The 13522-nt window shown below is 43.5% G+C and overlaps 1 protein-coding gene across 2 annotated transcripts in view; it reads right to left on the bottom strand.

The window, feature by feature from the left end:
- Window positions 1-13522, bottom strand: part of ASB2 (ankyrin repeat and SOCS box containing 2) — a 45646-nt gene that overhangs the window by 22694 nt on the left and 9430 nt on the right. Inside the window, exons 3-6 of one of the 2 annotated variants that reach the window (XM_066628604.1) lie at window positions 10196-10288; window positions 6635-6801; window positions 4336-4491; window positions 2670-2915 (exon numbers count right to left, since the gene is read on the bottom strand). In XM_066628604.1, the coding sequence (XP_066484701.1) occupies window positions 2670-2915; window positions 4336-4491; window positions 6635-6801; window positions 10196-10288 (662 nt within the window). The remainder of the gene's footprint in view (window positions 1-2669; window positions 2916-4335; window positions 4492-6634; window positions 6802-10195; window positions 10289-13522) is intronic. The other variant, XM_066628612.1, reaches the window with a different exon arrangement.

Genomic DNA, 13522 nt, shown 5'->3' on the forward strand with positions numbered 1-13522 from the left:
GGTTTGACTCTGTCAGCCCGCTTCTCCGGGGGCTGCATTGGCTGCCCATTCGTTTCCGGGCCCAATTCAAGGTGCTGGTCTTGACCCTTAAAGCCCTATACTGCTCTGGGCCAGGCTATCTTAGAGATTGCCTACTCCCGTACAATCCGGCTCATCCTCTCAGGTCATCAGAGAAGGCCTTTTTGCATGTGCCGCCGCCTAAAGAGGTACGTGGGGTGGCGGCAAGAAATAGGGCCTTCTCAGTAGTGGCACCAATGTTATGGAACTCCCTTCCCCTTGACTTGAGAATGGCTCCCTCCCTCGAGACCTTTCGGCGAGGCCTGAAGACCTTGTTGTTTACACAAGCCTTCTATGGCCTTTTTAACATCTTTATACATCTTTTAGTTTTTTACAGACGTGATTCCTCCTTGAACTGCTGTTTTATGCTCTTTTTATTCTGACTTTTATCTGATTACTGTTTTTATGGTTTCTCTTAATGTGTTTTTAATATGTTTCTATCTGTTAAATTATGTTTTAATCTGTTTTTTTTTAATATGTTGTAAGCCGCCCTGGGTCCCTTTGGGGAGAAGGGCGGGATAAAAATAAAGTTTATTATTATTATTATTATTATTATTATTATTATTATTATTACTAAGTACTGCTCAGTACTACCTGTGCTAAGTGCCAAGGGTTCTCCAGGTCTTCAAACAGGTTTTGTTTTATTTTAATCCAGCCCTACCTAGAGATGCCAGGGCAAATCATGCACTTTGCCCTTCTTGTGTCCATTAAAACAGAGGAGACATCACCACATTTATACCAACAAAGCATGCCACATTATGTATACAGAGTGCCCCTCTTATAATTGAACCAAGCAGCCTTTGTGAAAGGGGTCTATGTGCCCAGCAGAATATTTATGCCTCACTAAATTCTTGGATCAACATAGTCACACACTATTGAGTGTGCATGTCTTCATGGTTGCCCTCTTCTACATCATTTTCATCTGTGCTCCATGTATCTTAAGGTGGCCTTTACACATTTTCTCCAGCCTTGCAGCAGCAATTTGTTTCACTACTGTGTACACCCTCTCCCAGTCAAGTGGAAATTACTTATTCTTGAACAGCTCCTGAGCACCTGGAAGAATTTTGAAATGGCCCACCTGTGTGAGTGGGGTTTTCCCACAGAATCACCATGGCCACTTTGGAGAGCAAGATCCATGTGAGCAACCCTGCCTACGTGGTCGGGCAGGTCTTTTCAAATTCTCCCAGGTGTGTGGTCATGGGTATGTTGCTCCTACATTTAAAGGTACCTTAATGAAGTTATAATCCATTAAATCCTGTGTTATGAAATCCTGACCAGCTAGTCAGTTCTCTCTCTCCATTTCTGCTTGATTAAAAAGTTGCAATCATATGCAAACAAAGGCTGCAATCCTAGCCACACTTTCCTGAGAGTAAGCCTCATTGAAAAAAAATGGGATTTACTTCTCAGTAGACCTGGTTAGGATTGTGCCCTTAATTTGAGAGTAAGCCCTGCTGAATTGAGTGGGACCTACTTCCAAGTGAATATGCATAGGATTGGGCTGCAGAACTCTGGCAAGGAAAACATGCTCCTCCTCTGCACATAGCTGTGAACTCTCTTCTTTGTTGAGTAGTTTTAACACAACTGTAACTAGGAGCTACAGTAACTAGTTACAACTGTAACTGTAACTAGGAGCTACAATTAAAGAGACCAGTGCTGGGCGACTTCTTAACAAGAACAAAATGGCATCTCTATTTTATGGCAAACACTATGCATTGTACAAATGCAGTGACGTTATTATGAAGATTCTCAGAGGGGCTTTTAAAGTTTGGAAGGGTTGAAGGGTTTTATTGGATTTTTCCTTTCCGTAATTGAACGTTAGAAACTAAAAGCCAATTTCAGTTGCTCTTTCAATTTACCTTTAATGTTTTAGATATTGAACCTGAAGATAATTAAGCCAAACTACAAATGCAAAGAATAAAATAGAGTTAACTAACTGGAAATGAGTGGGTAGGTCTCTACGCCTTCTTAAACAAAATGTGTAAAAATATTCATTACCGAGTGCTTTTGTCCTTCCTTATAGGTAGCAAGCATTATTCAACCATCCATGATGACAGTTCATAGTCACAGGGCCCAATCCTATACAATTTTCCAGCCTCGGTGCAACCACAGTGCAGCCCCACGGTAAGGGAACAAATGTTCCCATACCTTAAGGAGGCCTCTGTGACTGCTGCCTCACTACAAGATGCAGTGCATGCTCCATTAGCACAGTTGCACCAGCACTGGAAAACTGGATAGGATTGGGCCCTCATAGGGTTCATACTCCTCTGTGATTGGGAAACTCAACTTTATTGGTAAAAAAGAGGTGTGTACAAAATATATAAGCAGATACATTGCAAGCAAATTTGCTCATTTTCCACAAAACCAATTGCGTGTCTTATTGCAAACCTCATATTTCAGACTTTTCAGACTGCAGGAAGCATCTCTCACTTCATGCTGTTATAGCTGGCTGGTGGGTTCTTTGTCAGGCCAGTCGCAATCTAATAGTGCAGTCCTATGCATGTCTACTCAGAAGCGAGTCCCGTTGAGTTCAAGGGGAATTACTTCCAGATTAGTGTGCACAGGATGGCAGCCTAAGTTATGGCACAAGAAATAGTTGTGCAAAATCTACTTACCACACTTGGCAAGGAGTCGCAAGGACTCCAAGTGCCCACTTTCAGCAGCCACAAATAAAGAGGTGATCCCATAGCAATTTGCAGCATCGATTTTTGCACCTGCTTTAATCAAAAGGTCTATTATTTCCACATCATTCCGACCAGCAGCTTCGTGGAGAGCTGTCCACCCACGATTGCACCGGTGGTTTGGGTCAGCACAGTACTGCAACAACACCCGAACTGCTTCAGTATTTTTGCGTTCACAAGCTGTTGGGAGAAAAGAAGATGTGAAGCTTATAAATCTGCATCTTGACAATCATTTAAAACGCTGAAGTGCTGTCAACAAACTAAAACGTCACAATGAATAGCGATGAACAATGTCTGTGAGACATTGTCCACTAGCTATGACATGGGCCCAGTGGTGTCACCAGAGTTTGCTTCATCCTGTGCGGGTTGCAGTGCATCACTCCTATTATGGACCTTCTCCCATGCAATGGTGGTGGTGATGTACCATCGCCCTGTCCCTGTTAGTTTTTTGGCCATAACATTTGATAGAAAAGAGATATTTCAACGCTGCTTGTTTCCATTCATTCTGCATGAAATTACACATAGATTGATATATAACATGATGTTATTATTCTAAATACCATCATTTTGATGAGTAGTGGTGTCACCCCCCTGTGCACATCACCTGGTATGGCCCACTGTAGTGTTTATGTAGAGGCGCTGGCCTTAGCCTCAGTATATTGGCAACAAGGCAGAGCACACTCTGCGTCTGCGCAAAGAGCACACTCGGCGCAGCCTTGGAAATCATGCTGAGTCTTCGCCCAGAGCCGGTAAACAGAGGATGTTATGAAGAAGTGCATATCTCAGGAATGTGTATTGTGGTCAAGCTAGAACTAGCTAGTAAGCAGCCAGTATAATCTTAGCAACCTTCAGTAATTTTCCCTATTGCATAGCTTTGTATCATGTGTTTTGAGAATGAATAAAAGTCTGAGGAAGCTAGCTGGAAGGATGGACTTCTCTCTCGATCTCATACCATCCTACTTCCGGCTCAGCTCTTCCTGCATCAACCCTCTGAATGAATGTCTGCTGTGTCTCATTCATTGCTCTGACTCCTTGCTGCTCGAGTTCTAACTTTCAAACCCTCAGAGTGCTTCTGCTTTTAGCACTCTCCCTCAGGCACCAAGGTTCTAAGCCCTGGGTGCTTCCCAAGTAGCATTGCGTTGCTACATCCCACACACACACCCCCGCACCCTGCTAACAACACCACTATATGGGTCACATATGGCCAAGCAGTCTTCAATTTTATTTCAGATTCTTCTTTTGAAACTAAATCTCTTGAATTTGTTGCATCCCTTGTTTGTTGCATAAGGAGATTTTTCTAACTGATTTTCCAAAACAAACTTTAGGGAGAGGGAGGCAGGAGGTGGATCTTGGTGGCATGGCATGCACCAGAACCTACCCCTTCTTTCCCAGGTCACCCCATCCCCTTTCTCTTCTTGGAAATATGCCTGCAAAATGGCTGGTGTAGGTTCAGGGAGACCCACAGGCAAGTGGACAGCCTACTGGGGGGCAGAGGAAAGTAAAACATATTTTTTGCTCAATATGAACACACAAACAAGCATTTTGTAGACCTCTTATTTGTGTAAGCTCAAGCAAGACCTTTGGAAATAAAGCACCTTACCTTTATATAGTGGGGTCTCTCTAGTTTTGCTTGCAATATCAGGTTCTGCTCCAGCCTGTAGCAATGAAAGCACACAGTCGAGGTGACCCCTGTTGGTTGCTAGATACAATGGTGTCTCCTCCTGAAGGGTACGCTGATCAATTGTCCCTGGATACGCTGTTGGGAAGGCACCAAGTTGCAATTAACAAAGTGTGTAGTGCCTGTAGCTAATTTTCACATCAATCTCTTGCAAATTTTCTATGATTAAGGGTGCAATCCTAACCAACTTTCCAGCACTGACATAGCTGTGCCAATGGGGTATGCACTACATCTTGCAGTGTGGAGGCAGTCAAGGGGGCCTCCTCAAGGTAAGGGCATGTTTGTTACCTTACCTTGGGGCTGCATTGCGGCTAGGTCAATGCTGGAAGGTTGGTTAGGATTGCGCCCTAATTCTACTACTACCAAGTCAAACTTTTATGTGATCGAAAGCTACCCATGTTCATATGGCAAGTTCATATACTCCCATCAGGGATAAAATGTTGCACTTTACAGAATTTTAATTTCCATTTAATTTAGATTGCCCAGGCAATCCAAATTGTGCTCCAGGACATATTCTGTGGTTTTTTTAAAAAAAATTATTTTTTGTTGTTTTACATAATTTAACCTGGTTTTACTAAATTTCTTTGATCCCACTAAATCCCATGAAAATGAACAGAGGCTGGACAATAACTCCTTTTGCCTTTATTCTTCTGGTGCTTGCTTGGGAGAACTTTCTAGCACATTTTGCACTATTTCTGAACAGCAAGGCCATGGGGGGGGGGGGGAGAGAGAGAGGAATCCTTCATGACCTACCACTGTGAACCTTCTTTAGACACCATCAAACCTATCTGAACATCTTTCAGAAACAATGCAAATAGTCAAGACCAGGTTTTCAAAGGTACAAATATTTGTACTGATTTTAAAATGTGGATTGCTTTAAACTGTAAGCTTCCCAGAGCCACAGTCATCCTCAATGATTTTATTGGTTGTTTTTTTTTAAAATTAATTTTATTTATTGGTTTATTGTAAAATTTTATTGTTGGATCTTGTTATTCACCTGGGGCATTTGCTCCGGCATGGGAAAGGTGGGATACAAATTTTTTAAAATAAATAAATAAAATAGGAATGGAATGGGCTAGACGTATCTATATTACGAGCTAAATACATAACATGACACAATTTCATGTGATTTTCTTGTTCCACATTTGGCAGCAAAGTCATCACTGGAATTTTGTGGGAAGGGAAGGCATGCTTATGACAGAACACCTCACATTTCTGCCAATTGCACCCTCTCATTTTGGCCTCCTGGTGCCCAGTCCAACAGACCATTCATCAGAGTTCCACAAGAATGAAATAGAACAACAGGTAAGTGCGTGCAGGGAAGGGGGGAAGGAAGCGATACGATTCCTAGGATCACACAGCTACCAGGGACGGGGGTGGTGGTTCTACTTACTGACAGTCAGCACCAGCCTCCAGGGGGTGCGGGGAGCTTACCAGAGGCTTGAAGAGCCCCGTGGAGGGCTCCTGGTGCTCCCCAGAGGCCGGAGCTGACTGTCAGTAAGTAACCCCCCCTTTTCCCTGGCAGCAACGCAATCTTGGGGATCCCATTGTGGCTGCCTTCCATCACTCCCGCCCCTTAAAGGGCCAGTGCTTCCCGGGCTGGCGGGTCATGACCCACCAGTTTGACAACTGGATTCACTAGATTCTATTAAATAGAATCTAATGGATTAGAGCCCAATCCTATCCCCTGCCAGCCCAGAACTTGGAACGCTGCTGAAGGAGCATATTCTGCATCCTATGGGTGCAGAGGGAACCAGATGGCCCAGGAGAGGCAAGTAAAAATCTTTTTTACTTATCTCTCTGTAGGCCACTTGGTCTCCAATGGGTCTCCTCAGACCTATGTCAGCTCCTTAGTTGGAGACTCCTAGGGACAGGTCTGGGTCAGGAAGGGGGATAGAATCTCGGCATATGCAGCTCCCACAGAGTTCCTCGCCCTTCCACTCACTCCCAAACCCAGCCTGGCTTATTCCCCATCCTGTTCTACTCACAGTCTTCCTCCAAATCGCCCCAGCCACCGACTCAATGATTGGGTACAGAGGAGGTCATTTACCCTGATTGCCACAGCCTGCCAAACAGCAGAATGCCAGAGTTTGGGACTTATGCTGATGGGTTGCAAGATCTGTCAGCATTAGACCTACACAGGATTGAGCTGTAAGTCTATGCCCTGGGACAGCTTTGAGTTTTTATTGTATCAGTAATCAGTTCTTTTTCTGATACTTGCTTCTTTGCAGCAGTTTCAAGCACTCCTGTTGTCCATAGTAAGCAGCTTCATGAAGTGGCAGCCATCCATCCTTGTTAGGCTGTGCAAGGTTTCTTCCTGACTGGATCATACTGCGGAGCTTCTCCACATCTCCTGCCTTGATTGCTGACTCCAGAGGATCCACCACTCTTTGAAACAAAGTTGAAAACCGGTCACTTTTTACAGAAATGCTCTGATATTTGCTACAGTATAGAATTAACCAGGGGGCCCTTGTGTTAACCCAGCAATATTCATTGTGTCCCAGTTGCTATGGAGTCCACCATGGTTCAACCTATTGGATTATTTGTACCTGATAGATAGTTAATCTAGATAAAATGATTAACATGATAAAATGATAGATAGATAGATAAAATGCACCTCTCAAACCTATCTGAACCAGTATTTTTCAAGGTTTGTCCTCCACTGTACCACTTCACATGACCCACCTATTTGGAGTCCCACCAGAAGTAACTGGTGATGACATCACTGCCAGTTACATCTGGGTTGGGAGGCCAGGTGCGAAGCGTCAAACGCCAGTAAGAAGCTCAGGGTGGACAAGAGGGCCTTTCTGAGCATGGAAAAGCATGCTTTGAAGCTCTACCCGCCAAACCAAGCCTCCTACTGCTGTTTGTTGCATTGTGTTCCTGTCTCGCTGCTGGGCGGCAGGTGTCTAGGGATCTTGCAAGCACCACCAGACATTGCCTCAAGTACCACCAATGGTACCCATACCACTGGTTGAGAAACACTGGTCTAAATCAAAATCAAAGGAAGCAGGAGACACCGTTCTTTCTGCATTTGAGGGAAAGCAGGAAATGACTGAAATCTTCAGAAGAAGCACAGTGAAGCAGGGAGGATGGTTCATTTGATCGAAGCAACGAAATAACCTGCAGCACCACAAAGAATTGAGGAAAAAGTTACCAGTCTTGCAGTTGAATCTGTCATGGAGTTTGGACCCTGGAACTCACATTCTGTTGTCATAAATGGTACACGACAGTCAAGAGGAAAGGAGCTGCCAGAGAAAACGACCAATGGCTGCCATGCGAGTCAATGGCCCAACCACTCTGAACTGGAACAGGTAAGGCAGTGGAGGGGGTGGGTTGTGGGTGGAGAGGAGGAGGTTCAGAGGGGAGAGGAGAGGACTGGGGATGTCAAGTAAGCTGGAGGGGATGGATCTTGGCAGCAAAAGTGCACACTGAATCCTATCCATGATTTTCCAACCTGCCCCATCTCCTTTTGCTCCTTGGACTTACACCAGCAAAATAACTGTGGGTCCCAAGAGACCCATAGGCAAATCAGGCAGGCTCCTGGGAGGTAAGTAAAACAGCCATCTTGTTTCCCCCTCCCATAGATGTGTGGTGGGGATAGGACTGGATTGTTAAGAGATGAGTTACACTTAATAAAACTGCACTTGTCAAATCTGTATTTTCTAGAATAACCCTAAACACACTGAGAATTATTTTGAGTGCTCAAGAATACATAATTGTTTTGGCTTTAGGTCCACTTCCCATATTACATGTTATGGGGTGCACCTTTTTTAAATGCATCTTTTTAAAATGCAGGGTGCACCTTTTTTAAATGCAGATCTCAAAATGTAAAGTATGATAACCATATATTTGCAAATACATGTACTGTGCAGGCAAACTGCTGAAGGCAATTTCACACAAAAGCTGACTCATATTTTCCACCAAGTGTATACTTGACAGAGAGCCATGACCAATCTTGGGTTCACATGGAAATATATGATACGCATATTTGCATATGTGTTCGTCACACGTTTCTTATGCACACTTAAATCAGTTTAGGAGACCATCTAAAAATGAAATGTGTGAAATAACCCTTAGAATTTTAGGCAGTGTAGAGCCTTTTGTTATAAGGTGGAGAGTCAAAAATTGGGCTAAACTTGCAGAACTGAGTATATGACTCTCGATTGGAGATTTTGATTTTGATCTGGAAAGGCTCAAAGGAGCATGAGGTTCAACCATCTGCTGTAGAGCAGGACCAAACACCAACCAATTTCCCCTGCCCCATTCCATAACAAGGGTTACATGTGCCAGAATTAGAGAGCAGAAACACTGTTCACAAGAATGCACATAAAACAAAATTGGAGAAGACTAAAGCAAAAGAAGCCAGCCACAAGGTACAAGGAAAGCCAAAACATGGACACCAAACCCTGCCCACAGACCCTGCCCTTCTGACTTGGAGGGAACATTGTGACAATGCAAGTCTGCAAATTTGAACAGACAAACTAAAGATCATCTAAAAATGAAATATGCCACAAGCAATCAGTGGTGCTTGTGGAGCAGTGAGGAACAATGAGGAGCAATGAGGTTTTGTGGAGCAAAACTGAGGAGCAATGAGGGCAAATGTCCCAGGCGCCAGGCTTGGGAAGGTGCTGCCACGACTTGCTCCCCCCAATTTTTAGGGGGGGATTTTTGGCATGGTCAGGACATACTGACAGTGGTTGGAGGAGCACAGCCACTATCTGAGCAGATCTGCGCTGACCTGAGAGCTGCCCTCTTCTCCTGCCCTTTCTTTAAAGGGGAGGAGAGGAGGGTGGCCCTCAGATCGGCTGAATCAAACACACAGGCTAGGCAGGGCATTCTGGGATTGGAAGAGGACTCAGTCATGTCTTTGGATGGTACATGTAAAGGCCATAGCAAGCTCTGATTTAGAAGAGGCATTCCTTTCTGTATGAAGGGGGAAAGCCTCTTCTAAGATGGTGTCCAACATTTGCAGTTTTTAAAAGCATCATTATTTGGTTGAGCTAACACTTAAAAAAAGTGTTTCCCAATTAATTGTGGGTGTCTTTTAGACAATTAAAAGTGCTTTTACTTTATTGCTATGATTAATTGATCAGAACTATTTCTAATCAATTCTGAGAAATTAAGCATTTCAAAAACTACTGTCAGTCATATCAATAACATGTTTCAGGCTATCAAACATTGTAAACTTCATAAATTGTTCTCCTGAAAAGCACAATTAGCATGGGATGAAAGGCCTGAACAAATCAGCCCTGTACTGCCAACTCCAGTGAACACAGAAGTCTCTATGTTCCAAATGTCACTAAAATCAGATCCCTTTTTTTCCATAATTCTGATGATCTTTAATTCATTGTTACCACATTGAAAATATAGAACTTAAGGCAATAAAGCTGTCACCAGGCAGAACTGTTTGCTATTTTGCCATGGGAACAGCTCAGTCTAAATAAATCACTGTAAGCATCCTGTTTCCTCTGAACATTTCCATTCAATGGAGAGATCACTTAAATACTCACGTGGGCTAATAAAAGTGCTTTAAAGATCAGGAGGTCTCAAGATTGGGAGGACTGGTTGAAGAGTGACAAGGATGAGGGAAAGGAGGTTAGCAGTTTCCCTTAGCTGGTTATGTGAATCAATCATGAAGAGCATAATGACACACACACACACACACACACACACACACATATATATACACCCCAAATAATGTCCAACTGCCTAGTCACATTAAGCAGGTAGCACAACATTGCTCTCAACAGAAGGGAAGGGACTGGAAGGGAGAACTTACTCTGGCTTGGGTGTGATGAACAGGCTGCCATCATACCTCCGTCTGACCCCTGAGTTGGAAGCTTGAGTCTGGCTTCCGGTCTGTGCAGAGTGCCTGAAGTGATGATGGCACGAATGAAATAACGAAAAATACTCTGAATAAGAAAAGCCAGTCATAGTTGGGTTGTTTAAAGGAGGGCCTGGAGATGTAGAAAGGCACTGACAGAGAGACACAGAAATAACCTGTGGTCTCTCTAGAGTGTAGAACAAAAGCAGAAGGTCCCAGCTTGCTCCAGCCCTAGTCTCAACCGCTCTCTCAGTTCTGGATTATTTTTGGCTCTCAGAGGAAATGTCAGGGGATTCAAATGACCATATAAGACAACAGTGAGATTAATCCCACCACTAGTGCGTGGAAGGCAGTGAAAAGGTTTTAAGACTTGCCTCACCCCACGGATTAAAAAAGACTTGAGAATATTGCTGCAGCTAAAGGCAGAACGTCTTGAGGAAACTGATGTGAGTAAAGACAAAAATAAAATCTTGGGGGTTGCCAGGTCCAAATTTAAGGAAGCTCCTGTGCATTTCAGACTTGCACAGAAGGTATGCATATTTCATCAAAGGCAGCTTTCCAAATCACAATTCTGCAGTTTTTCCTCCAGCAAAATAAAAAGTCAGGAGATTCTGTCACAGATCTCCCAGTGATAATATATTGGTCCTCACAGGCTACAATCCTATGTACACTTTTCTGGAAGCAAGACCCACTGAACGTAATGGGACTTACTTTTGAGTAGACCCACTTAGGATTGGGCTTTCAGTTATTTAGGAAACTCATTCTGATCCTTGCATTTAGATCTTTAAGGACCAGAAGGTAAACACCTCCTGGTCCTTAGTGGCCTGATCCCAAGCGGGCCTTATGCTAGTGTTCCAGCTGCATAAGGTCCTTTATGGCTGTTACAAAGTGCAACACACCATATAGCGTAGCCTGGCTGAAGCTGCAAGAGCTAAGTGGCCAGGTCTGTGTGCCAGCGGAATGAGAAAGAGCCCCAGTGCCGGTAAGTACAGGGGACATGAGTAGGTGGGTGGTAAGTGGAACAAGGCCAGGAGGGGGAGGAACAGGGAGGAAATTGGGGCAGGGAAGAGGGCGGATCACGGCCTGGAAGGGGGTGATATCGGTGGCAGCAGTGCTGCTAATATCCTATCCCCCTTCCCAGCCTTGATCTGCCTTCCTGTACATACACACCTACAATTTGTAGGCACTGTATAAAAAGTTAAAAAGAACAGAGATGTTGTTTTTAAACTTTTGTGCAGTTTCCAGAAATTTTAGCCGTTTTATAAATACATACGTACTCAAATACTTAAAATTTTACAGGCACACACACACACACACACACACGCATCAGTAGCCTGATTTAAACCAGGCTACTAAACCTATAATATACTGGGCAAGTTTGGATAATACCACCAAACTGACTTGCCAAATCATATAGACAAGTCTCCTTCCAGCACATTGTTCCACTGTTGCATAATCATGTAGGTGGTAGAACATCTGAATTTTCCCCTTGCCACATGTTTTAAGTAGTAGTGGTATATAAAGTTGTACTGTGCAATGATTCCAATGTTTTACCCCTACGTGATTATGCAGCAATGGAATGGCATGCCAGGTAGGGAGGAGTAAGCGGGGCAGTCTGATGTATTGCTCAAAATGACCCACTGAAAAGAGCCATTGCAGAATTAAATACAAATAATTCTGCAAGGCTAGACTGGCATTAGCCTTTGCGAGTCTGGAAAACAGAAAGCCAACAATTTTTTTTTTTCAGCTATTGCTTAGGTCATATTTGATTCCCATTTCAGCAATGGCAAAGTTGCTGAGTAATTTAAAAGTGATCAAGTTTTCTCTGTTCAGTGGAGATTTCCCCTGAGGGGAGTTTCATGCATCCATGCAATTACCCTCTTGATCCAGAGTCAGCTGATTCTGTTGTTAACCTAAGGGGGGGGAGTATAAACATGACACTCCCTTAGAGTACCAGGCAAAGACATTTAAACAGCCCAATCCTATCCAACTTTCCAGTGCAAGCTAATGCAGCCACAATGTAGCCCCAAGGTAAGGGAACAAATGTTCCCTTACTTTGAGGAGGCCTCCATGACTACCTCTCCACAGCAGAATTCAGCACACGCCCTGTTGGCACAGCTGCATTGGTGCTAGAAGGTTGCACAGGATTGGGCCATCAAAGGGCTTATGGAGGTGTTTACAGGCTCAAGCCAGCAGGACATGTGTTTTGCTAACTGGTTTATAGGCTGATCAAATGTACTTTTTACCAGTAAAATAGACATATGCACAACCATTTTAAACTAACATTTAAAGACAGGGGTTAAGACTTGTGTGAAATATCTTGATCAATCTTTATCTGCTGCTCCACCATTGTTTTTATGCTATATTGATATCATATTCATCAATAACATTGCTCTTTTACTGTTTTAATTGGTTTGGGGTTTTTTATAAGCTTTTTTCATGGTATACGTTTTTAGCACAAATAGATCAATAATGAACTGCTTGCATATCTCACTGAAAGATGAATCAAGGGTACAGGATTGTGACCAAATGTTTATTTTACTAGGGGAAAAAATTGTATTGGAGAACTGTTTTCATCTTCCTTGTCACAAAACAAATCCAGAGTAAAATAAGATGACCAGGGATGAAAGCATTACTTGATTAATCAGTGAAAAACTGGGAATGGGAGTAAAACTACCTGTGGAAAGTACTATGATAGCTTAAATCCAGCTTGGACTCCACATCAGTATATTCAAGAGCATATATTTTTGGTCAGATTTCTCATCTGAAATTCAAATAGTTATTTTGGGATTGGAAGATAATCCCTGGCACCACTAGTTCAGCATTTAACCCTGAATTTTTTTTATTAAAAACATTTCTGCCCTTTCTCTTAAGGAGCTTGGAGAGTAACATACATGAACTTCCTAAGCAGCCTTCAGTCCATTTACTAGCCAGAGCCAAATCTGCTTGACCTATTGAGACAGAGCAACATCAGCCATCGACGTCAGATTTGATATACAACCGTACCAAAACTGGTGGCATCAGTAATCCAATAAGGCTAGCTTCCTTACACAATCAACATTCTGGGGTTATTATCTCAGGGTGCAATCCTGAAGTGATGATGAGCCAGCGCAACCTGTGTCATAAAAGTGCCATAAAGCACTTTCACACCACCTGGAGAGCAAGGAGGCCGAAGCAAGGTAAGTCTGTGCCATCTGAGCCAGGCTGGCAAGGGGGTTTGGGGGGGGCATGGGGAGGGAGCGGAGAAGGCGTTTTGGGGTGGGGAAGGATGGGTAGTGGGCA

Source organism: Tiliqua scincoides, chromosome 1 (genome assembly GCF_035046505.1).
Source record: "Tiliqua scincoides isolate rTilSci1 chromosome 1, rTilSci1.hap2, whole genome shotgun sequence".
Lineage (NCBI taxonomy): Eukaryota > Metazoa > Chordata > Lepidosauria > Squamata > Scincidae > Tiliqua > Tiliqua scincoides.